The sequence below is a fragment of the Antechinus flavipes genome, chromosome 6 (assembly GCF_016432865.1).
Source record: "Antechinus flavipes isolate AdamAnt ecotype Samford, QLD, Australia chromosome 6, AdamAnt_v2, whole genome shotgun sequence".
Classification (NCBI taxonomy): Eukaryota; Metazoa; Chordata; class Mammalia; order Dasyuromorphia; family Dasyuridae; genus Antechinus; species Antechinus flavipes.
This window is the reverse complement of record NC_067403.1, coordinates 241,046,960-241,073,173: the sequence shown is the minus strand read 5'-3', so window position 1 is coordinate 241,073,173 and position 26,214 is coordinate 241,046,960. Positions and strand designations below refer to the sequence as shown.

The 26,214-nt window shown below is 44.7% G+C and overlaps 1 protein-coding gene across 2 annotated transcripts in view; it reads right to left on the bottom strand.

Moving 5' to 3' along the window:
* The window catches only part of CSTPP1 (centriolar satellite-associated tubulin polyglutamylase complex regulator 1), a 149,330-nt gene that overhangs the window by 83,467 nt on the left and 39,649 nt on the right, over positions 1–26,214 (bottom strand). For both annotated transcript variants that reach the window (XM_051966004.1, XM_051966003.1), the window contains exon 2: positions 19,404–19,506. In XM_051966004.1, the coding sequence (XP_051821964.1) occupies positions 19,404–19,506 (103 nt within the window). The remainder of the gene's footprint in view (positions 1–19,403; positions 19,507–26,214) is intronic.

Genomic DNA, 26,214 nt, shown 5'->3' with positions numbered 1-26,214 from the left:
CAGCAAGAACAAAAATGACTATCTCAAAGATAAAGCTTCGATGTACCGGGGGGCGGTTTCCCTTGGAGCAGGACCAGCTGCTTTCTAAATGATGGGAATGAGAGCAGATTCTAGAGCAATGTAAAATCATCAGGACAGCACAGACCCAGCTGACGAGTCCCTTCAAGCAACTTGATGAGATTATCATTTGTTGATAATTTATAAACCGTTGATAGACATTTGTTGGAGAGACACCTCCTATTCAGGCAGACACAGGCCCTAGCAGATCGCTGAGAAGAGTAGGCACAAACTACACCAGGAGTAAGATAGTCACATAAGAAATACATGTGGTTTAGCAAGTTGTGCCTCTGGGACCTCCGAGGTACAAGGTTCTTTCTGTTCACTTCTTTAAATTTTTATTTTTTCCAATTATATGTAAAAACAATTTTTACTGTTCATTTTAAAAATCTGAATTCAAAGTCCCCTCTTCCCTCCTTCCCCTCCTCTGTCATTGAGAAGGCAAGCCACGTCCTTTCTGTTTCATCTTTTCCCATCTGTGCAGCTCACTCAGCTGAGTTCCCTGGGTCTGCTCTTGATCATCAGGGCTAGATCTCTCTTGAATCCATAACTGGCTCTCTTCTCTACTGCCAGAGGTCATTCTTCTCGAAGCTGCCCCTCACCCTTCTTGGTGTGTGTCTCTCTCTGTTTCTTGCTACTCCTGAACAAGTAGATTACTGCAAGGAGCCATAGCTGACGGAAAGGGGAGAAGCATAAGGAACATGCTTCACCAAACTGCTTCCTGCCTTGACTATTTTTAATTAATCTCAGAACTGACGGGCCCTTTTAAAGGCCACCTGGCATAGCCAATTTTTCAGAAATCTAATTCCTTCAGGAAGAAGTTACTTCATACTTTCTCCCTCTTTATATTTAGTTTTAGCATATTAACCCCTTGTTCCTTGTCCTTTATGTGATTAATCAGCTAGGTTAGGGAGTGAAAGGCAATCAACTCTTTTTTTTTTAAATTAAAGCTTTTTATTTTTCAAAACACATGCATGGATAATTATTCAATGTTAGCCTTTGCAAAACTTTGTGTTCCAATTCCTCCCCTTCCCCACCCCTCCCCTAGATGGCAAGTAGTCCAATATTTGTTAAACACGATAGAAGTATACGTTAAATCCAATATATGCATATATATATTTATACAATTCTCTTGCTGCACAAGAAAAGTCAAATCAAACCGGAAAAGAATGAGAAAGAAAATAAGATGCAAGCGAACCACAACAAAAAGAGTGAGGATGCTATGTTGTGATCCACACTCGGTTCCCACAGTCCTCTCCCTGGGTCCAGATGGCTCTCTTCATCACAAAATTATTGGAACCTGTTACAACCTGCGCTAGCACCCAGGACACCCCAGAATCAGCCAGAGTCAGGATAAGCAAAATCCTTAGTCTTTATTCTTGGTCTTTAGACGCAGGATTGAACAGGATGGAAGCAGAATCTCCATCTACCGCAAAGAGTGACTCTGACTCGCCTTACTCCACCCCCTAGTCCCTCCTACAATCCTCTGTATACACCAATCATTGAGCCAGCACAGGACCGAACATATGCCCATAGAGAATTGTCCAATCAGTAATTAGCCCATAGCGTTTGAATCGACCTCAGTGCAACGACTCAGGAGTTTCAGCCCTTTACAGGAACCGGCCTGGATCATCTCATTGTTGAAAAGAGTCATGTCCATCAGAATTGATCACATAATCTTGTTGCCGTGTGCAATGATCTCCTGGTCCTGCTCATTTCACTCAGCATCAGTTCATGTAAGTCTCTCCAAGCCTCTCTGTATTCATCCCGCTGGTCATTTCTTACAGAACAATAATATTCCATAACATTCATATCCCACAACTTATTCAGCCATTCTCCAGCTGATGGGCATCCACTCATTTTCCAGTTTCTGGGCAATCAATCTTACCACCACACTGAATACAGAATGAGACTTTGCCTTACGTTTATTCTTTCTCTAGAACGATAATAACTCCATATTGATCAGTGCCGGTCTTAGGTTCTGCTCCCCAGCCTTGCAGTCTCAGGCAAATCAGTCCTCCCCAACCAATTCCTTCCTCTTTTCAAGACAAACTCAAATCACTTCTTCAGGTTTCCTTTTCCATCTATTGAGTTTGCACTGAGTCCAGACAGTTCTGAAGAACATATTTTAGTACTTGATTATAGACTGCCTTTTATTGTTCTGTAATTGCTTTCTATGTATAAACCTTGTCCCTCTAACTCTATTATAAGGAACAAAAGCTATGTCTTACATTTGTCTTTATTTTTCTCTACAGAATTTAGCAAAGTGCTGGGCACATAAAAAACCCTCAACACATACTTGTTGATTGCATAATTCATACTAAGTGGAGAATAACATAGTCCTTACAGAGTAATACGGAGAAACTGCAAACTAAATTTGTAAAAGGGAAAAAGTGAGAGAAATCTTGTATGGGAATGAAGTCTCATCTCCTCATGGGGTGTACGGCGAGGATCTAAGACTTTTCAACAAAACTGACTGAAAACTACCTGTTGAAAGAGGTCCTTTGCTCACTTTCCATAATCCCATAGTTCCTTTACAGACCAAGTCTGGGGCCGACGGGGCAGTCTCAGTGCTTTGGAGTCTTTTATACTACAGGGGAGGGGAGGAACTATTCCTCCTACCATCTGGGAGGGGATGCACATGGGCCCTTATCCCTCCCCATATAATCTGTAGTTTGTGTGGTGGAAATAGCCTCCCCAGGCCTGGGACCAGGGACCTCACTTCGGCCTTGGGTTCCATTGTTTCTCAGCCCTTTGCAGCCGCGGGGAGGCTGGAGCTGGGCCCCCCAAGCCGAGCTCAGGAGCTTCCCAAACTGCCCGTGTGGGGAGCAGTAACCTCAGGAGGCCCTTCTGCCTTTCATTCCTCTGAGAGCATCACCACACTGCTCCACTGAGAGGGAGGCCACAAGACTAGCCAGGTCTTCTATTACCTTTGACTGGGTAATTCTGGGAACCCGAGGAAAGCAGGGGTGGGCAGGAAGGCGGGGAAGGAAAACAGAGGGAGAAGATCTTTAAAAGGTAGAAAAAACCACCCCCAGGTTTTTCTGTTCCCAAGCAAGGAGAGGAAAAGCCGATGAACTGAAAGGGAGCTGAACTAGATAATCAGTCGGATTAGAAATACCAAAATGGTAGCATTCTCCAAATAGCCCACAAGCTACAAGGCAAGCCAGAAGCCCTGCGGCAAAAGCAACAGACTGGAAAAGTCCTTCAGACTCCCATTTTACAAAGAAAGGAGAGCTATGGAATTAGAGTTAAAGACTCCCAGAACATTGGGATTAGGGAATAGAAACTAAACCCATCAGTGACCCTGTGATTCTGGGATAACAGAAATTAAACAGAATAAGAAAACATGAGGGAATTATCCTTTTTTTTTTTTTTTTTTTTTTTTTTTTTTGAGAGTCAGTTGGGGCTAAGGGACTTGCCCAGGGTCACACAGCTAGGCAGTGTTAAGTGTCTAAGGCCAGATTTGAATTCAGGTCCTCCCGACTCCAGGTCTGGTGCTCTATCCACTGGACCATCTAGCTGCCCTTACATAAGGGAATCACCAAAAATATTTTGTTGATTTTGATGAGATGAATTCATTCATTTAATTCAATGAAATAATATCTAATATGAGTAAAACATCATGCTAAATGATACAAAGATGAAATTAAATAAAATCCCTCCATTCAAGACATTAGCATAAGGGGGTCTGTCGAGCAGGGTCAGTGTGGTCCAGGAGGAGGAGTCTGGGGAGGAGTCTAGATGGGCAGGGCAGCTCCTCAGGCTGTAGGATGGCAGACATCCCATAATTGACTCCAGTCTTCCAGGTGCATAAGGCTGGTCACTAACTGGCCAGAGCAAGGTCCTCTTTGGTCCTCCTTGCCTCCACTTAGCTACCACCAAGTGGCACTCTACCCCACCCCACACACACACATACACAGCCGTGGCTTCCTGTTTAGGAAAAGGAGATAGCTGTGACCCTGTGACTTCTGGAAGGTCAGGGCAGCCCGGGGGAGCCAGACTTGGGCCAGTAGAGTGCCAGAGGTCAGGGAGCATGGGCCCTGGAGCCTCATCTGACCAGCCCAGCAACGGCAGAGATAAGGACTCACTGCATCTCTGGCCACGGCCCGTCTGATAACGGAGGGACAAACAGCTACATGGAGGCCTTCGTGTCGGGCCCGCTGGCTTCGGGGATGCAGGCAGTGTGGTCCCCAGGGGTTGGGGAGAAAGACCTAAAGTTAATCAATGCTGATTAAACAGGACTGGGGAACTAATAATCCCTGGGTGATGACTCACGGACAATGGGGGGCTCAAGCCAACGGCACATCAGGGCACCCTAGGACTTTACGGGGCGAGGTGTCAGTTTTGCTCTGAAAGGATGAGACATTACGAGGGCATTCATGATTAGAAAAGGAGCTGGCAGAGAGTAAGGAGGGAGAGGCTGTCCGAGTGTCCTCCGGTTCCACACAGTGGGAAGAGGAAGCATGGGCTATGGAGAAGTCACTGAGCTTGAAGTCAGGAAGACCAGATTCAAATTCCACCTCAGACACTTGGGAGCTGTCGGAGCTGGGCAGGGGGTTTACTTCTCTGCACTGGACATTTTAAGTGGGAACATTTATATATCTTGGAAATTGGCAATTGGGTTTTGTTTGTTTTGGGTTAAACTTCGAAGAGCCACTTGTTAAACATTTACAAGTGTACACTGTCTTTGTGCCTCAGTTTCCTTATCTGTTAAATGAAATAGTCGGCCCCCATGGCCTCCAAGGTCCCTTCCGACTCTATATCACAAATGCCGTGAGCCAAAATAAGATCTCCAATGAAACAGGTAGATACTTTATGGAGAATTTATGTATGATTTATACCTAAATTGCATGGAACGAGAAGCTGTACTACACCGGCGGCAAATATACTAATGCGATCAAGCTCCACTGTGGTGAATAAAGCCTGATACGTTAAGGAAAGACCTAAAAGAAATGCAACAAGACCTGGCTCTTTGGGCATTTCAAGGAGTTGAATGTAAAGCAGAGACGACCCAGAACCAGAACCTCGTGGAACAAGGTGCCCATTTTAGGAAGGTTCCAGCCCAGGTAAATGACTAAGGCCGTGCACCTGCCACACAAGAGAAATCTCATGAGAGAAATAAGGCAAGAACCTCCATAATGCACAAACGAGGGACTCCTTTGGGCTTGGGCACCGGAACTCAGCACTGTTCGCTTAGCTCGGACCATCTTGTTTCACTTTTCCCTGAAATTCTGCCATGCCTGGAGCCTCCGTAAAGCTGGCTGGTCCTTGTCAATGGAAAGAATTAAAAACCCGGATGAGTGAAACTGTCCTGTTGTTCAGGAAGCTCCCGCGATTGCGCCGAGGCTCTCTCTTTTGCTAACACCCCTGGTGGGACCACGGAGCGCCCAGCGAAGTTTCCGAGGGAGCCTGGGGAAGACGACACCGTCCTGGCCCAAAGGGCTCGGTGCTGCGCGTTTCTTTACAGATCTGAACCCAAGAAGGGCCTGACGGAGGCTCTCTGGGCCGTGGCTTGTGTCTGCTTGTTGTGCCCATTGACACGCTAGCTTTCTAAAGGGGAATGAAATCAAGCCCGATAGAAGCTCCCTGGGCAGAGGATTTTCTTCCTCGTCGGCTTCACCACAGCAAGATTTCTCTTAGCAACTTCAGAAAAGATGGGGGTGGGGAAGGAAGGCCCTTCCTGGCAGAATGAATCTGGACTCAATTATTCCTTCTATAACCTCTGACTCAACATTCTAAATGAGTAAGGGGACCAGTGGGCTGTGAAATCACTTCCTCTGTTAGGTCAAGTGCTGCTGGATGGTTTCCTGTAATCACAGCCCACCACTTGAAAAAGAGCGACAGGGCCGGCTCATGAGCAAACAAGCTGCTTCTCTCCCACCCACTGAACCTTATAGCCCTGGATGACTCCGACCCGCTCCCTTGGGTGCCCAGAATCCCCTTTCATGTAGAGAAATTCCCACCCAACCAAAAGGGACCAGAATCTTGCCTAGCAGGGCTCCTCATGGCCAAAGGGCCAGGATCAGTTTTAGCTCCAGGCAAACCTCTTTTGGGTGATCATCAAAGTGGAACACGGATAGTCAAGGTTGGGGGTGCGGAAGGGGAGAAGGGAAATGCAAACATCAGCATCCTGATGCACCCCAAACCTTCTCAGGGCTCTGACCTGAAGCTTCCATGTCTATCTTTCAAAAGGAAAGAGGGCGAGGGATTCCATTTTCTCTTGACCCTTAGCTACACTGGAGGAGCCGGGAAGAACCACATCCAAACTCCCAGGGCTTTGTTCGTGGCTCTCCCAAGGCCTGGAGGCTTTGACCCGAGCGCCCGGCCCATCTCGTCATTGTGCTGAGCCATGTAACCTCGGAGCTGACCTGCAGTGGTGGACACTGGGCTCCATTTGCCCTACGTGAAGCAGGTGGGTCCCGACAGTGGCAGACTCTACCTACGTCACGGCAGATTCAGAGCCTCTCACAAAGCTCTCTGCTGAATCCGGACTCAGCTTGGGCTTCCCTCGGCGACTTGGGCCCTTCCCTACCTCCTGGTGTCAGCTCCTCCCCAGCTCATCCCTCCCAGAACACTTTGCCCCAGCCAGGCCTTGCTTCTTCTAGGCCTTCTTGAAGGCCCAAGTTGCCTACAATGCCCGCCAGGACCCCCCAGACAATATATGGCCTCGTCCCTCAAACCTTACTTTCCCCTTGTCCCTTTTGCGTGTCATAATCTGTGCATCCCTGTGTTTAACCCCTAGTAGAACGTGTGCTTCAGGATGGGAACCAAGCAGTCTTATGTCCCCACTCGCCCTACATAATGCTCCGCAAATAGTGAGCATCGATGTGTTCTGAGAGGAAGAGAAGGCCCTCTCAGCCCTTTCCGATGGAGGTGATGGTTGCCACAGCCGCCAGGAAAACAGGCAGCCGGTCCCACCAGGGATCATTGCTGAGCCGGAGCCCTTCCCTCGGCGTGGCCACAGCCTCTGCCTTTGCCCTTGACCTGTCAAGTCTCTGTTTGGATGACTGGCCGAGTGACTGGGAGCCATCAAAAAGGATGCCACCCTTGTCCTTTGGGCCCCTCTCCTTCTGCCCCCTTGAGCGATGGGGGAGAGAAAGGCCCTCTCTCATCAGGGCCCATGGTAGCAGGAGCGTGTGCCACTTGCCCAGGTGAGTCCAAGAGTGCCCCCAAGTCCCCCGCTGCCTTCCTCTGCCTTTCTGTTGGGCTGCATTGAGTCTGAGCTCAGCTGAGCGATCCTGAGAAGCGGCCATTTCCAGCCCTGGTAGCAACCTTCTGTGCGGGGAGGTCCAGAGTTCTGGGCCGGGGCGTCGGCCCCCAGATCTCTGAGGAGAGCTTCCAGAAGGGAAGGGAGACACTGCCAGGATCCCCCTGGAGCCACAAAGGGAGCCGGGTTCTTGGCTTCCCGGGAAGTCTGGAACTTGTGAGTCATGTGTACGATGCGGACCGGGAAGTGGATGTGAAGTATCTGGTCAGCACTCCCATAAACTTGTCTTCCTCTTGTGGGGGCAGTCCTACCCATATAATGAGCTAATTGAGTGTTTCATGTTTCCTGTGTTTCTTCTTGGAAGCCTTTTTGTCTTCAGCATTTTCTGTGCGGAGGAAATAAACAGCTGTTCTCTACCTGATACCCCCACTGCGTTCCTTTCCAGAGAGAACCTGTTACCTGGCCATAGAGGAAACTATAGGTGACAGCTGCATTTAAGCTTTAAAGAATTCCCGCGGAGGGGGTGGGGGGGTGTAGGGCCTAGAGCCATAGAGAGGGTAATCTGACCCCTTCTCTGAGGCCGGAGCCAGGTCCAGGATTGAATCCAGATCCATGGGAGCCCAGAGCCAGAGCCCTTTGTCGAGCCCCCTGGCCCAGGAGGTACAACCGAATTATTGTCCCCGTAATAAGCAGGGATGTCACAGCCCAGTCCTCCAGCTTCGGAATTTTGGTCAGCCCTGGAAGTAAGAGTCCGGTGCGCTCCCAAGTCTTTTGCCTAACATTTCGGCCAGTCTGGTACCAAGAAAACTGAGGTCAACGTTATTATCCCTATTTAGCCACTTTAAATCTTGTCAAATGGCCCAAGCTTATAAAGTTTCTGTTGTGTGCTTCTCAAACCAAGGACTCTGAGCACAGTGGGAAAATGGCTCAGCTGCACTTCCAAGGCAGCGAGAACCATGAAAGCTGAGCCTTCGATCCCCGAACGAGATCCGTGTCGGCAAAGCAGACGGCAAAAAGATGAGGTTTGGGGACCGGCTGGAAGAGTCCTGGCATGGGAATGTAACGGAGCTGTTCTATGGGGAATGACCTGCAGGCTGAGAGCTGGAGAGACTTACAGGAACTGATGCTGAGTGAGGTGAGCAGGACCGGGAGAACGCTATAGATAGTAAGAGCAAGACTGTGTGGAGATCAACTATGACAGACTTGGCTCTTCCCAAGATAATTCCCAGAGACTTTGGATGGAAAATGCCATCTGCAGCCAAATGGAGAATTAGGGAGACAGAATGTGGATTGAAGCATATTATTTTTTTTTGTTTGTTTGTTTTGCTTTTTCTTTCTCGTGGTTTTTTCCCTTCTACTTTGATTTTTCTTACACATGATAAATATGGAAATATGTTTAAAAGGATTGTACATGTTTAACCTATATGAGATTACTATCTTGAGTGGGGGGGGAGAAAATTTGGAGCATAAAATCTTAAAAAATGAATGTTGATGTAAAGGACTGCTTGCCATCTGGGGGAGGGGGTGGAGGGAAGGAGGGGAAAAATCAGAACAGAAGTGAGTGCAAGGGATAATGTTGTAAAAAATTACCCTGGCATGGGTTCTGTCAATAAAAAGTTATTTAAAATTTAAAAAATGAATGTTGAAAACTATCTTTTGTATATTTGGAAAAATAAAATACTATTGAGGGGAAAAAAGGATGGGCAGTAGATCTGAGAGTTATTTGCATGGAGATGATAAGTGAATCCACAGAAGCTGATGAGATTACCCAGTAAGATAGCCTGGAGCAGGGAAGAAGACCTGGAGCTGAGCCTTGAGAGATGACCAGAGTTAGTAGGTGGGACCTGGATGATGGACCAGAACAGAAGGCTCAGGAGTGTTCGGGCAGAGAGCAGGGTCACGCTCACTGGTGATGTTGGCGAGGGCAGCTTCAGCTGAGTGATAAGGGAAAAAGCAAGATTTTCAGAGGGTTTAGAAGTGAATGAAAGAAAAGGACATATAAGCAATAAAACGTTTTTGGTTTTCTTCCTGTGAGTTAGGCAGAGAAATGGAAGCAAAAGTATGGTAAAATAGCTAGAGGGGATGGTTTTTTTTAAGAATAAAGGGCACGGGGGCAGCTAGGTGGCCCAGTGGATAGAGCACCAGCCCAGACCTGAGTTCAAATCTATCCTCAGACACTTAGTACTTCCTGGCTGTGTGACCCTGGGGTAACCCCAATTGCCTCAGGGGAAAAAAAAAAAAGAAGAAAGGGTACATAGTAAAATAATTAGTTGAAAGAGCAGAGATTGAAGATTAGGGAATAGGATTGATTGAGAGGGTGGTCTTGTGGAGAAGATGTGAGGGGATGAGAATCAAAGGCACAGATAGAGAATTTCTCTTTAGCAAGGAAAAAGTAAGAATTTTATCAGCTACTGGGGTAAAAGAAGAAAGAAAGGGAATGATAACACAGGCTTCTGGGATAGAGAGAAGGTGATAAGATAGAGATCATGGCAAATAGTCTCTATTTTCTCAGGAATGTATGGGGTACTATACTAAATAAAAAGATAGGAGAAGGGAGATGTGTGAGAAACTTTAGGAGAAAAAAAGAAGCTTTAAGACAGTTACCATGGGAAATGGTATAGAAATCTACTCAATTAAGGAAGAATAAAAGGATTGTCTTGCTGAAGTGAGGGCCCAATTGAGAGTAGGTTACATAAATTTGTACTGGGTCTAATGAACAAGATTGCCTGACTTGCTCCAGCTCCATTCAGCAGCAGAGGAGAGAGATGACAGGAACAGGCCGAGGCTCAAGCAGGGATAGACGGGAACTCCAGAGTGGATGTCAGTGTAGACTCGAACAGGTAGAAACCAGATAGGAATTATACCTTTTCTCCACATCCTGTACATTGCCTCTCAAACAACCGCAGCATCGTGATTAGGAAGGGAGGAAAATGAAATACACAAAAACACAGAATGTAGGTTTTCATTATTATCATCCAGACCATTTTGTCACCCTTGTCATCTGGGAAGTAAGATGGTTCCTCATTCCTGTTCTCCCCTGATCCCAGGAGTAATTCCTAACATTGACATAGGCGGCGCGCTGTGATTTACATGAATTATTTAATTTGATCCCCACAACTCTGCCAGGGGGTGTGTGTCAATATTATTACCTCCACTTCACAGATAAAGAAATTGAGGTTAAAGAGATTAAGCTATCTGCCTAAGGTGATAAAGTTATTAAATATTAGCATCAGGACTTGAACTCAGTTCTAATAATAATAATAATAGATTTATAAAGAGCTTTAAGATGTATAAAGTGCTTGACAACGCTATCTCATTTGATCCTCACAACACCCCTAAGAGTTGGGTGCTATTATTGTCCCCATTTTACAGATAGATGAAGAAACTGAGGCACACAGAGGTTAAGTGAGTTGCCCAGGGTACTAAATGTTGGAGGCTGAGTTTGAAAGCAGGTCCTAACTCTAGTTCAGCACTCTATTCTAGATGCCTATTTGATGCAAATTTAAACGTCTTTCCACTCTCTCATAGCTGTCTTCCCAGGAAGGATACAGACTGTACATGATGTACAGATGATTTTTTTAAATCCACAATTATTTAAAGTCAGTCATTCAATCCACAAGCGGGTGTTAGTTACCAGCTAGCTAGGTGCCCAGCACTGTGTGCTAAGGATACAAAAAAAGGGGAGGACATACTCTAGTCTGAATTTTCCCAGAATAAGTGATGGTGATAGATCAGAAGCAATGAATAATTCAATAATACTGTAGTAGCCTAAATGATAATTGATGAGAACAAGAAATTCAGGCCCTGTTCACGGTTCTTCCATCTCTTCGATCTTATTCCGAGAGCAAGCCGACCAGGTAGGAAGCGCGTCTTTCTCCATATTTTGTGCATGGCCTCTCAAACAACTAGTGCTGCCTGTTATCACCATGAAAAAAAAACGATGTAAAAATAGTAAGCAAACCAAACCCTCGTCCCCCGAGAGAGCTCTTCCGAGCCCATTGGCCGAGGCCACGGTTATCATTTCCTTCCTGGAATGGCAGCCGGTGGTTAAGCTTTGTGAGGAACGGTCACAGTCATTTGGTTTGGAGAGAATGGCTTCCAGTCCTGATAGGAATTCTCAGATTTCCAATTTTCTCTTTTTAAAAATTCCCCTTGTCTCAAAGACAACTTCAGCCTCCATTGACGTATCATCTTAGGGCTTACAGAGCACATCTAAGGCACATCCTGAAGCGCAATTACGCCCGCCTACTGCTCTGGGGACACGGCCTTAAATGGCTTCTTGCTGCATAAAAGTGACCCTGACCTCATAGAGAACCTGCTGAATGCTGCCTTCCTCAAACCTACAGCAAGGCAGCATGTCACTGGATTAATTATCCATCAAGGGAGTGTAGTCTCTGATTGACCACTAGCTGAAGCTTTTTTGGACTCTGACCCAGGAACAAGACGGCCTTTCCTAGGAGACTGCAGTCTCCCCGTGGCCACAAGAGGGACCAGAGCCTTAAACCGCCCAGGATGGTCCCCACCACTAACTGACTCAGCTTTGATTAACCCCTTGCTGGCCAGGTCACAAATTAATCAGCAGGATGTCATGGAGCTCCATTTTAAAATGGAATATTTGCAGAACTCCACCCTGTGACACTTTTCTATTCATTCAGTTCATTTCCCATTAGATTCATAAATTCAATATGCTGTGACTACATAGTTTATTGTGACTCAAAATAAAGTAAAAAGAAGGCTAACTTAAACAATTCAAAATGGAGATTTTGCCTCCAACCATCTCTTAAGTCTTCTTCTCGTATTTCCCTCCCTGATCTTTGGGTGTATCTTGGAGAATCTTGACTGAATGCAACTGAGGCTTCTGGAAAAAGATGATAATCATAGACTAAAAGAGGAAAAACATGGGAAACAGAGAGCTTTCATTCCCCATCTCAGACTCATAAACTACAAGGGAAGGCAGTTGCCCCAGCCCACCAGCTGCATAAGATTTACAAGAGTTGGCAATCTAGGCAACTCTGCATTTTTTCTCCTCGTGGGTCTTAGTAGTTATATCTGCTGCAGGCTTGGACCCTCTCCCAGCGTGACTGGTTTCTAATTGCTTTGTTCTCATGGCACCTTTAGGGTAGCATTGCCTCTCCATGTGGTTCCAGTCATCCCTGACCATTTCCATCTCTTTCCCAGAACTCCAAGCCACAAGGACAAGAGGAAGCAAAAAGAGACCACCATGACGCTTCCTTATGCTATCTTCTAACTCCCACCCCAGTGCAAATAAGAGCTCACCGAGCCTGTGGCTGAGAGGGTTCTCATACCGAGGTCATCCGAGAGGTTTCTATGTTTTTCCCTCCATGAATCATCTTCCATGACCCCGGAAAAACAACAGTTCAAAGAAGTGAAACATCAAGACCTATTGTCCCAGACTACGGCGAGAATAGTCATTTGTGAATCGGAACAGAAGTGAATGCAAGGGATAATGCTGTAAAAAAAAAAAAAAATTACCCTGGCATGGGTTCTATCAATAAAAAGTTATTAAAAAAAAAAAAAAGAGAATAGTCATTTGTGCTTCTTCTTCCTTCTCCATTCTTGTTTCCCATGATGGACACATTCCTCATACAGCAAGCATGAAACACACGTGCACACACAGCACACACGTGTACAGCACACATGCATGGGCGCCCATGGGTAACCCTAGGCAGAACACGGCTCTGGCCAGTATTTCTCTGCCGTGGGCTGCTGGCTGGCCCTCTGATGCCGGGCAGTGAGAGGAGGCTTCTGTCGGGCTCTGCTCCTCACCCCGTGTTTGCCTTGGTCACTGTGGAGCTTAACTAAGTCACCCCAAGCAGAATGATTCAGGCCTCCCCTCGGCAATGACACACCCTTCTTTCTCTCCTGTTGGTAAATGTTATTAGCTGAGCAATTATTTCAGTGTTTGTTAATTTAAGCATGTTTGGGTGAAAGAAGTGATTTTTAGGAGATCTATGAGTGTTCCCAAATTTTCTCCAATAGTTGGATGGAGCCACGGTTTTCCTCCTGTGGATCCTGTGCACAGTTTTCCCAGAAAGCCCTGGGACTGTTATCCCCATTTTCTAGCTGTCCCAAAGCGCTGAGGCCTAGAAAAGTTGTGGCTGGCTCTGGGGTCCCTCGGAGAGTAAACATCTGGAGATGGGACATGAACGTGGGTCTTTTTCACCAAGACCGTTCTCCATTTTATTGTTTCCACAAGAATCCGGTCGTGATCTGCTGCTGACGCTACATTACAAACGCCCTAACTTCCTCTCTTAGGCCCCCTTTGCTCTCCACGTTTCCCAGGCACTGGCTGTCCGTTCAGAGGGGCACCTTAAGCATTCCTTCCTTCTGCCTCCTTCAGGTTGTGGGGAAACATTCAGAGCGAGAGGCTGCACACAGCACAGAAGAAAATCCCCTGGGATTTCAGATCCCCCTTTCAAGAGTGTCCAGAGAAACATGATCTAAAGAACTCATGGCTTTGCAGACACACACACTTCCAACACAGTTACTCATGTTTTACAGCTTATCCAGATTTGTAGCAACCGTCGTGGATTTGTTTGAAAGTTCCCAAATCAAAAGAGCGATGGCTCGGTTGAGGAAATTAAGCAGCTCTGGGGCACATTATGGCCAGAACTTCCATGGTTATCTCAGAGGGATCAACATCACTGCTTCAAGGTGATGTTGCCCCGTGACAGATGCCTGAAGCAAGAGCTAGAAGTGTGCTGCTGATGTATGTAGAGTCACAGGCCTACAGGTTAAAGTCGGCTTCGATTGCCCAACCCAAAGAACCAACAATTGTCCATATTTCTGGCAACGCATAAGCCCGCAGGACCCTAAGATATGATTCCAACAGATTTCCAACTTGGAGGACACCTCTGGCTCAGATCTCTGAGAAGGGCCAATGTGATATTGTGACATGTGAGGCCCCCCAACTGGGGGTGAGGGACAGAGTCGCCCACATCCTCATCAGGGCTCACCCTGGTAACAGCCATTTCGAGGCTCGTTCAGTGATTCTCGGGCAACCACTTGGAGTGGAAGGTAATTAGTAACCTCCAGTAGAGAGTATAGAGAGCAAAGGACGGATAGGAGGCAGCACGACCCGGAACAGCCAGCGCTGGATTTGGGAAACTTGGGTCTCCATCTCCCTGTCCATACTGACCAGCCGGGCAAGCCCAGGAGCATCCCTCTCCTCCACTTCTGTGTAATGAGGCGTTGGGCTCCCGCTCAGAATTCCTTGATCCTATGAAGAGGGCCATAATCTGAGCAGGGTCACTGACTTGGAGAGTGTCAAGCACTTGTAGCTATAATTATTCAGCAACACGGAAAAAACAGATCTTAGCCCCTACTCAGTCAGCGAGGCGGGCAACAAGCAGGCTTGGGCACTTGAGGTACGCTAGGAATGGCACTGAGGCTGAAGGAGTAAGGGGTTAACCAAGAACGAGATCCCAGAGGTCTTCCACTGAGCCGTAACGGTAGATGCACCATCGGGGCCGTCACTGACCTGGGTGTTCCCACTTAACTGCGTCTCTTCATTACAAGGGAGGCTCATCTAGAGAAACCATCCAGACTTGTCCACATCACTACTGTGTTACCAGAGCCTGTCACGACTTTGCTAAGCTTTGGTGTCTTGGGACATCTAGAAAATGAGGATAAGACTCCCAGGCCTTTCTAGAATGACAAAATCCATAGGTTTTGGGAAACTGTAGCAAAAGTCCACATAATACAAATCTTGCTTTTATTTATTTTAATGGAGAAAATTAGTGAACATTCATGGATCTTCTAAAAACTTAGTTTCACTCAAAAGGAGATTTTTTTTCCAGAAATGACTGTAATACAAAAATATAAATAGCATCAATAAAATACTTCTTTAGACTAAAAAGGGGAGAATAAGTTAAAACAGGAAGCCTTGAGCATCTAGGAAGGCCTCTCTCTACCTCTTTTCCCTGCCCTCCTATATATATAGTCCAGAACCCTATCTTTCTTTCCCTTCCAATTAAAGGCCCATTTCATGCTTTTTTCTACAAGGAACAAACAGTGATGTTTGCCTACTACCCATGTTCCTACTTCTGGCTCTGAAAAGGAACCTGCTGTCTTCTGCCTCCAAGCCCAGCATCCCTCCCTACCATACCACAAGGCCTTTCCTACATGCAGTAGAGCACTCTTCACAATACTCATCAATATAAATTAGTTTAAGAAGAAAGAAATAAAGCTTAAGTAGATGATACCGAAAATAAGAACCAAATTAAAATGAAGTAGCAGCATCTACGATTTAAGTCAACTCTACACAATCTGATATAAATGTTCAAATTCAGCTCCAATTTTTTCCATCCATGTCATCTTGAAAAAGGTGATCCTTTAGCAGGATCGCAGGATCCTCTCTGGGTCTCAATGTCTTTCTCTGTAAAATAAGGGGGTTAACTTGGGTGATCTCTAAAGTATTTTCCAACTATCAATAATATGATCCCATGAACTTTATACATTGGAGTCTTAAGTCTGGTTCAAAAACAGGTTTTCGGAGCTTTGATGCTAGTTTCTTCCCACTCTGCCTTAATCGGCCCCCAGGCAAATTGAGTTTCCTAGATCTGAGGAGGTGGAGGGCATGGGCTCCTTCTACTACATTGTGCAATTTTTAATTTCATGGATGCAGCAACAGTTTACATGACAATGCAGCAAGGCGCAGTGGAATGAACACTAAATCTGTAATCAGTCCCAGCCCTGTGACTGCCTGGATGACCTTAACTGAATTTCAATTTCCACATATGGAAAATGAGGAACGAGGACTAAGTATTCTCTAAGGTTCTTTCCATCTCTAAGGTTATGAATTGGATTTTTTTTTTTTTAATGAGCACAAAGAAGGCTCTTTGGTCTCTTCTCACACCCAATTCCCAATGATCCCAAAGATTATGCCAGTATCACTGGAAGTAGCAGAAGTAATTATTATTGGGGATTTCCCTGTTAATGTTATGACCAACATTGGAGAAGCTCAATTGGGGATTCATTCACATGGGCCTAATTCTTCCTCAGATTCAGCTTTAGGATGCTACACAGTTGCATGAAATGCTTCTTGTATAGCAGAATGTGGAGCGTAACCAAAGAGAATCCCACAGAATGGGAATGAGATCAAGCCAATGATTAAATACAACTATTACAAAGAAAAGGAGAAAGCATTCATAAAGATATTGGGGGAGTGAACAGAGTTTGGAAAAAAGATGGATAAAGAGAGCCAAAAAACACTGCCTTCATGAAGAAACACCTACTAGAGAGAGCCGATTCAGCAACACACATTAAATACGCTAAAAGGTCTACAAACTCAGAAACCAACTTGTCGGTTTTCCGTTTCCCTGGCCTGTTTGCTTCAGACCACACCATGAGAACAGGCAAGACTCTTTTCTCCACCTTATCGTCCTTTAGAGAAATGAGAGAAAGACTTGGCTGTGTTCCCAGAAATCCCACTCCTCCCAGATCGTGGAATTCCAACCTACTATGGATTCTGATTTTATTTACAAGACCAGCAGCTTTGCCTAAGATCCAGGGAGAATCAGGAACCCCCTAAGAACAATCCAACTGTAGGCCATTAAATCAGTTGGCTGCTCTCCAAAGAGACACCGAGCAGCTTCAGAAGAAAATCTATTTTCAAGGAAGATGGCCTGTGAAAATGGAACTCATACCGAAGTTCAAAGCCAGTGTCAGATGGCAATATCTAAGAGTCAGCTCTGTTTCCTCAGCTAACTCCCTATAAACCAGAAAACAGGAAAGTGGGAAATAGAAACCAAATGACTGTTAAAAGATGTGTGGGCCAAGTTATATCAAAACATATCAGCGATATATCGCTACATCTATAACCGATTTCAGCAGCAGCAGCAGCAGCAACAGTAATAATGATGCTTTCTATTATTTCACATCCACTCTTCTTGGAACTCAAAGGCTCTGAAGATACTGCTGCCATCACGGGAAGCAACATCATCTGGTGGAAAGAGCATTGGATGAGGAGAAAGAAAATCTGGGTTTGAACCTTTGCTCTAGAACAGAGTCGTTTTGTGACCGACATTTCTCAGAGGAAACGCAGTCACCGTTTGGTCTCTTGTACTCCCGAGTATCTTTCACAAGGATGACCGGCCTTGAGTGGAGCTGACACTTTCTGCCATGTCACCTCCAGCAGACCGCTCCCTCTGTCATCCCGATGCTTGCTAATCCGCAGGTTCTCTGCCTCCAGCTCCTTCTCTGCTGACTACAGGCACGGAGCTATTCCACTGAAACTGAAAACACCCTGCCTTGAGCTGACCCTCCTTACTAGGGATCTGTCTCTGGCTCTCAGCCCCTTCTCCAGGAACCTCCCAGAGAAAGCCTCGTGCATTTATTTGGCGTCTCTGCTTTTCCTCTTGCTGGATTTTAGACCCTCTGCAGTCGGAGCTCATCAGTTAACTGAAACCGCTCTCTCCAAAGTCCCCGGTGAGATCCACCAAGCCTAACAGCCTTTTCTCAAGTCTTATCCTTCTTGATCTCTCTTCTCTAGACACTTTAATCTCTTCTCCCTGTCTGAGTGTCTCAGTCTGCTTTACTGCTTCTTCACCTGGGCTGAGCTCACATGGCATCTTCCCAGGGTCCATGGTGGGCCCCCTTCTCCTCTTCCTCTGCACTATCTCATTAGGTAATCTCATCAGTGCTTGTGGGCTCAAATAACATCCCTATGAATTGATTCCCAGAACTCGGTATCCAGCCTCCGCCTTCCTCTTGAGCTCCAGCCCAGAATCTCCGAGTGTCTCTTGGACTCCCTGAACTAGGGTTCCCTTCAATGCCTCAGTCCAAAAGAGAACTCTCCCTCCCCACAAACTTCCTCCAACTTCTCTCTGAATATGGAGGCTGCTTCCACCCTCTGAGACGTCCACGCTCACAGCACTCAGGCCTGCGAGCTGCCAAATCTCAGCCTTTCTCTCCAGCTTCATGCCATCCCTCTACATACATGGCTGCCACCACAGCACAGGCGCTCATCACTCAGGGCCTCGCTGGATGCCCATCTGTCCTAAAGGCAGCTCGGATCACTTCGCCCCCTACTCACAAAGCCCAGTAGTTGCCCGTTCCCTCCAGGATCGGGCCTAAAATTATCTGGCCTTCAAAAACCTTCACAATCCAGACCATTTCTGTGTTCCCACCTCCCTGGGCCTCCCTCTGGGATCCAGCACTGCTGACCCACTTGCTGTCCAAGGTGCTGAGCTCACACAGTGGGTGCGAGGCTGGAGTCCGAAAGAGTGGAGTTCGAATCTGGCTTCAGTTACATATTAGCTAATGTTACCCTGAACAAGTCATTTACCTGTTTGTCTCAGTTTCCTTATTTGTAAAATGGAGATAATAAGAGCACCTACTTCCCTGGGTGGGGGAGAGAACCAAATGAGAGTTGTGTGGTGTACATTACTCCTCCTCCACAACTCCAACAACCACCAAGGGTCCTTCCTGTGGTTGTCCCTCATCTCTCCTTTGTCATGAGACCTCATGGCTTTCCTGGCTTCTTTCAAAGTTCAGCTCCACTCCCACCTTCTGCAGGAAGCTGGCATCTCCCCACTAATGCAGGCCTGGTAGTCTCCTAGTACTTCCCACACTGTCCACCCATTAGCCTGGGAGCTCCTCCAGGGCAGGGACCACATCTTTTGCCTTTTTTTGCACCCCGAGTGTTTTGCACAGCACTTGGCCACTTAATGGAAGCCTGATGACTGATCTTAAAAGCTCCTCAGCAGCCAATAAATGGCAAAAGTGAGCAAGAGAGCGTCATTGAAAATAGTCACATGCAGGAAAACCACACGCAAACAAGATTCGGAGAAACCGAAGGAAATGAGAACCAGAAGCATCTCCTACAACACGACCCAAAGAAAGATGACGAATGAGAAGAGGAAGCTGATCGGGGTGCAGCGAGATGACCCATGGCCCACGGTAGGGATCAGTCATGGAATACCAGTCATGGCGCAAGGGTCTGAAGGCACAGGCACAAGAACCACAGTCCGGCAGCCCTTGGCTAACCTCCTAAAGCTGAGCATTCACAGGCACTCCATAATCAGAATGCATCCCACTCTATTCTTCATGTCCCCTGACTGCGGCCAAGTGCCTCCCCTGGGCTGGCCCACTGGCAAAGCGGCGCTGTACTTACTATTCAGTGAAGAACCTGGCAATGCCGTATTGACTAATATCCTCCCTGTTCTCCAGCAGCTGGCTCACTGCGTCCTCCATGTACGTGAGGACATGGCGCTGAGCTGTAAAGCAAAAGAGAGGGAGAGCAAGAGATTAAAGCACAGAAGCAGAGGAGCCCGTCCCAGGAGCTCTTTGCTGAGCCCAGGATTTCTCCAAGTGTTCAGAGGCCACTATTCAACATATGGCGGAACCGCAGTGTCTGCCCATACCACAAAGTGGAACAAGGAAGGGAGCTATCTATAAGTATCACCCTCTCTTTTTGCTCTTTGGGTTTTAAAGACAGGAGCTGGAGCTGTGTCACAGTGGAGCAGAAAGGCTTCAGGGTTGTTCCAAAACCCTCAGCTCTCTCCCCCCCCCCCCCCCACTTCTATTCTTTTGCCTGTCAGAATAATTCACTCCAGGGAGTTACTCCTCCAACTGATCCCATTCCTGGAAATAGATGCTTCAGGATGGTGCCGGAAAAAGGAAGCTAAAAGCTTTTTTTCTAATCACCGGAAACATTTACTGGTCTGAAAAAGCATCTGAGGGAGGCAGGAGCTGCAATCAGAAAGTCCTTGTTAAATCCTGCCTGTGTGACCATAGACACATTAGCGAACATCTCAGTGCCCTAGGCACCTCTTTCCAATCTGAATTGGTGGAGAGAGTTTCCACAACAGGAAGTTACACCATTTAAAACACAGGTCTGGAGAGAGGTAAAAAAAAAAAAGCATCTGAACTGGTTGTACCCGTCTATGTCATTGACTGTAGTAAATTGCAATACCATTAAACCTCAGTGTAATTCAGTTTATGAACAATCATTTTTCACACTTGGTTATGACAGAAAGTAAAAGTTATACAAAGGCTTGAGAGTTAGAACTGGCTCATCTCTAGTGCCAACAATTACAATGGCACCATACAGATGGATGAAGGGGAAAGGATGTTGGAAGTGACATTAAAGGAATTAGGTTTGAATGTAGCTGGACCACTTATTAGTCAAGTTACTTGACCTCCTTAGGCCTTTGTTCTCTCATTTGTAAAATGAGGGGGTGACTTAGTTCTTTTTCAGCTCTAATCCATGATCCTATGATCCTTGGTGGTTCGTGTAAGGGCAGGGGGAGGAGACAATGTATAGGGACAGCCCTGAATAATTGACTTCTTCCCCAAGCCACTTGGTGAAATCCCAGAAGGAGCAGGAAACAGATAAACCAGGTCTGAATGAGTCAAAAGAACTACAAAGATGAGATCTGAACTCTGCTGTTACCCCTTTATGACGTGTCAAAATTTTCTTTGATGGAATTAAGAGGGGCAGTTTGCCATTGGCTGGAAGAAGATTGGCCATATCCTTCCCGTTGACTTTTTTTATTATTATTATTATTATTATAGCTTTTAATTTACAAGTTATATGCATGGGTAATTTTGCAGCATTGCTAATTGCCAAATTTCTGTTCCACTTTTTCCCCTCATTTCCCCCATTCCCTCCCCGCAATGGCAGGTTGACCAATACATGTTAAATATGTTAAAGTATAAATTAAATACAAGGATATATGTCCAAACAGTTATTTTGCTGTACAGAAAGAATCAGACTCTGAAATAGTGTACTATTAGCCTGTGAAGGAAATCAAAAATGCAGGCAGACAAAAGGAGAGGGATTGGGAATTCTATGTAATGGTTCTTAGTCATCTCCCAGAGTTCTTTTGCTGAGCGTAGCTGGTTCAGTTCATTACTGCTCTATTGGAACTGATTTGATTCATCTCATTGCTGGAGATGGCCACGTCCATCAGAACTGATCATCATATAGTATTGTTGTTGAAGTATATAATGATCTCCTGGTCCTGCTCATTTCATTCAGCACCTATTGGCTTTTAAAAAACTAGCTTGCTAGTTCTGGGGTCAGTTGAGGCAAGAAAGCTAAAAGTATGACTTTGGGGGAAGAGAAGAGAGTCACCCATGGAGGAAGAATTCAACTCTGAAGAGGGGATCACTTTTTGCTTTTTCTCTCTATATAACCAGCAGGTAGGGAACAGAGAAGACTTTTCTCTCCTATTCTCCAAGTGGCCAGTCCTCTCAGATGTGTCACAGTACAACTACCCAAAGGGTAGAGGAAATCACATCCCACAGCAAGGAGCAAACAAAGAAAGTCAGTCAGTGGGGGCGGCTATGAGAAGACCGCCCAGCAACAGAGAAGAGACTAAAATATGGATTTGAGAGAAAATTAGAACTCAGGAGTCAAGCTTCAGAGAGGGACAGAGAATGCCCAGTTGAGCAACCTGCTCAGCATAAATGCAATACCTGGGGAGATCTGTATGGGATTCTCTTAGAATAGAAAGGACATCAGGGCCCTACAGTGCAGGAGGTATGAATTGCCTTGGATCCTATGTTACCCTATGTGTATGCCTTACTACCAGTACTTACTGGTAGTACACATTCTCATTTAGGAAGGTTTTGTAGCTATCCTTCCTATTCTGCTATCTCGACTGAGCTAATCTGATCTTTATGGCCAAAAAAGTCCCTTGGGAATATGGAGGCTTGTGTAGCTATCCTTGCCTATTCTGCTATCTCAGCTGAGCTAATCTGATCTTTATGGCCAAAAAAGTCCCTTGGGAATATGGAGGCTTGTGTGGCTATCCTTGCCTATTCTGTTATCTCAGCTGAGCTAATTTTATCTTTTTGGCCAGCGAAGTCACTTGTGTTTATATGGAGGCACATCTGATATCCCCATATAGTGGGTGGGCATCAAGAACAGCCCCTAACATCCTGATCATACATGGTAGACACTGACTTGTTCATTTCCTGGTTGACTAAGAATAAAAATATTCTACTAAAGATAGATATATGAAATAAATGAGCTTAGCTATCAGAACTACAATTAAGTTTATAAGTAATATTATTTACTAGGGTTTTCATGAGTTGGTAACTGGCCAAAGTCCAGCTGAATAACATGTTTACTTTTTGTGACTTGTTCTCCACAAGGGTTTTCCAAAGTTAACAATCAACCTCTGCAAACACAAAAAATGGATTTCATCAAATCAAATTTTGTGTTTATGTATTTGAACCAACAATGTGTTTTTATTCTTTGAAAGTCTTTTAAAGATTATCCAAACTGAAAACAAAGCTTTGAGCCACTACTCCCTTGGATTTGTGCTCTTTGAATATAGGAGTTAGCCATCCGACAGTACAGTGGGCAATCCATTACTGCCTTCTCATCCCAGGTGATTCTCGTTCCTGGCCTAAAAATCTGCCACACTGAGGCCCACCCAGCACGCTGTGGGGTCTTGTGGAGCTTCTGATATTGCAACAGTACCAGTGAAGCACAATGTCTGTTCGCCAGTTATCCCTCATTCTTGCTACACAACTGGCCCACCTACATTTCTTTGATAATATCTTTACACTGCTTTTCCCGTGCAATTCTTTATTCTTTGAAGTAATACATGACATTAGTGGTTTGCAAGATAGCAATCACTGAAGTAAAAACAGATACTAAATTGGAAAGAAAAAAATAGCAAGATAATTTGACACCAGTCATCTTTTACTTGGCACCTTCAATTAATGATGTACTTTTATTACATAAATGAATACAAATGTCAATTGTTTTTCCAATGATCAACACTTTGTACTTTTAAATAAATAATAATAAATAAAAAAATATTGACAGTGTATTTGGAACTCCCCAAAGGACTGCTCCCTGGGACTATTTGAAATTTTCTGATTTTTATTCAAATAGGGTTGGTATGACTTAATTTTTTTAAACTATCAGTTGTGGAAGTGGAAAGTCTGGATTAAGATCTTTTGTTTAAATTATCAAAAGTAGACACTGAACTCAAATCTTTCAAACTCCAAGGCCAGCTCTCTAACCATTACTTTTTTTTGTTTTTGTTTAACTTATAAACATATGATCTTAATTAATAATGGAAGCTTTTTAATAATTAAAATTTTAAATAATTTAATAACTAATAATTAATTGATGATTTAAAATTTTAATAATAATTAATAAATAAGAGACTTCTGGGTCTTGTGAGCAATAAGATGGTAGAGCAGACATTTTTCCTTGATCCCCATAAACTCTCACACCTTTCCAAAAGAGAAATTATATGCCAAAGAAATAGTAAGTTTAACCCTCAGGCACTGAGGCTTTACTGACTCGGAATTCATTCAGCTCCTACTTTCTTCCCCCTTCCCATGCTACCTGAAGCAGGTTGCACTACTAGACCCAGGTGTACAATTCAGGCTTATATCAAACCCAAGACTATGTTCTAGTACCACCATCCCCTCTTTTCACTGCCATGGAAATTCTAGCTATAGGCTATGGAGATCTGCTTGGGTGACAGCCAGGTTGGCCACTACCCTTCAGGAGCAAAAGTCTTTCTGGGGCTACAACACAGAAGAATCAGTGCTGCAGGCTCTGATCTGCTGGTACAGGGCCAGAGAACTGAGGAACCGAGGGCATGGGACAAGTCACTAAGATGGGATACCATCCATGGGGGCGACTACACAGGTCTCCACACCAAGACTGGGGAAGAGCACAACATCCAGCCAAAGATCAGTTCTGGCTGCCCAAAAAGTCAGCTGGGGCAAGATCCTAAGCTGTGGATTTAATTGCTCAGTGAGAGAGGAGGCTGAGACACTTTTAGATCCAGTCTCCAAGAAAATCACAATCAGAAAGGGAGGGAGTCAAGAAGGGAATGATAAGGAAAATTAGGGGGAAAAAGATTGAAAGCACCAAAGATTTCAGGAACAAAAAGACTCAAAGACCTTTTTAACATAAAGTGATAAATCAATGGGAAAAACAGTAATAATAGAAAGAAATATGACTTCCAGATCAGGAAAATGAGTTCAAGCATCTTTAAATAAATACTGCAAAACAAAAGAAAATGATCATATGCTTAATAAAACAAAGGACCCTATGGAATTTGGGAACCTGGAACTATGATATGCTGTTCCTGAGTTGTTTAAAAGAGAAATGAGAATTATAATAGTAGAATTTATGTGCTACCCCGCAAAAATAATGAACAGAATTGAAAAACTTTAATCTGTGATAGCAGATTCATCACAAAGAAACAAAGGAGAGAACAATGTACTGGAACTGTAAATGCACAGAAGCTAGGGACAATCTAAAAGAAGAAAAAAAGCAACAACATTAAAAGAAAATATGGTCACTAAAAAGCAAAACATACTGATCTTGAAGACAGGATGTGGAAAGACAATCTAAGGATCATAGGTCTCCCAGAAGGGCTGACCAGATTGGAAAAAAACCCAACACACAAAACCTCGATACTACAGTGAAGGAAATAATACAAGATAACTGTCTAGAACTTACGAATATAAATAAATTACACTTAAAAGAAATTCCACTTTGCACAAGATGTACAAAGACAATCTAAGGATCATAGGTCTCCCAGAAGGGCAGACCAGAATGGAAAAAACCCAACACACAAAACCTTGATACTACAGTGAAGGAAATAATACAAGATAACTGTCTAGAACTTATGAATAAAGAAATTCCACTTAAAAGAATTCATATATTGCCTCCAGAAAAGAAAACAAAACCCAAGGGCACAAACTTCAAGCCATATGGTAATTAAATTTAACAATTCCTTTCATGAACAAGTACTGTAAACCACCCAGAGAAAGACCTTCAAATACAAAGGAGAGAACATTTAAATAACTCAAGACTATTCTCATATCCACTAGTAAAAGGAAGAGGGAATGGAATAATGTATTCTGGAGAGCAATGGAGCTTTTGATGCAGCTCAGGGTATTCCAACCTGCAAATCTGAGTTTAACCAAACAAAACAAAACATAGACATTCAATAATAAAGAATTTAAAAGATTTTGAGAAAGAAAACTAGAATGAAAGAAATTATTTGCTTCTCAAACACCCCAACCAACAGAAGTGCAAGGGTGAATAAATGCAGCAGGCAAGGACAGCAAAAGCAACAGAGTGAGCACAGAAAGAACCTTAAGAGTTTCTTTCTAAATGGACACAAAGGAATGAAGGTGGAAGTCAAGGGGAGGTAATGGTGAAGAGGAGGTTAGGGAGCATTATGGACAGAATCTGGCAACACTCTGTCCATAGGTGAATCAATGCTTCTTTTGTGGTGTTATTATAACAATATGGAAGGGTATATAAAAGGGTAGGAGGGAAGCCAGGGGATAGATAGTTGTGTGTAATATATTAGGATCAAATCTAGGGCTAGCAATGAGGGAAATAAAAGAAAAGATAAAAGCCTTCAGAACAGTGGGTAAGGAAGAATGGAGAAAGATTGAAAAGTAGGGGGATAAAAGAGGATTTACTTTGGAGGTGGGAGGGGTTCCACTGATGAACACTCCTATGACTGAAGATGAAGACCTTACATTGAATGAAGCCTGAGGGATTTGGTGCCTGTAAAGTCCACTTATCCTATGGAAAAGAGAGGTGGAAACTCTGGGTGCAACTGGCATTTGGAGAAGCGGGAGAACATGAAGACAGGGAAAATATTTCCAGGCAAAAATAGAAGAAAAACAAGAGAAGGTATAGGGTCCCAACCATGGGGCAGTATTCTCTCTGATACCTGCAGTAACTGGCATTGTTCTAGGAAAGAGGCCCAATGAAAAAGGGCAATCCATGAAATAAGCCCTATAAGACAGCGGCAGAAAACACCTAGTTGGAAGAGTCTAGAACGGATAGTTTGGAAACTTTGATTGTATGAAAAATATAGAGAAAAGAGAGACTAGTAACTATAGGGATCATGAATCAGGGAATGAGGACCTACAGTAAACAGAAAGAAAAAAGGAGTAACAAAGAGAGAAAATTC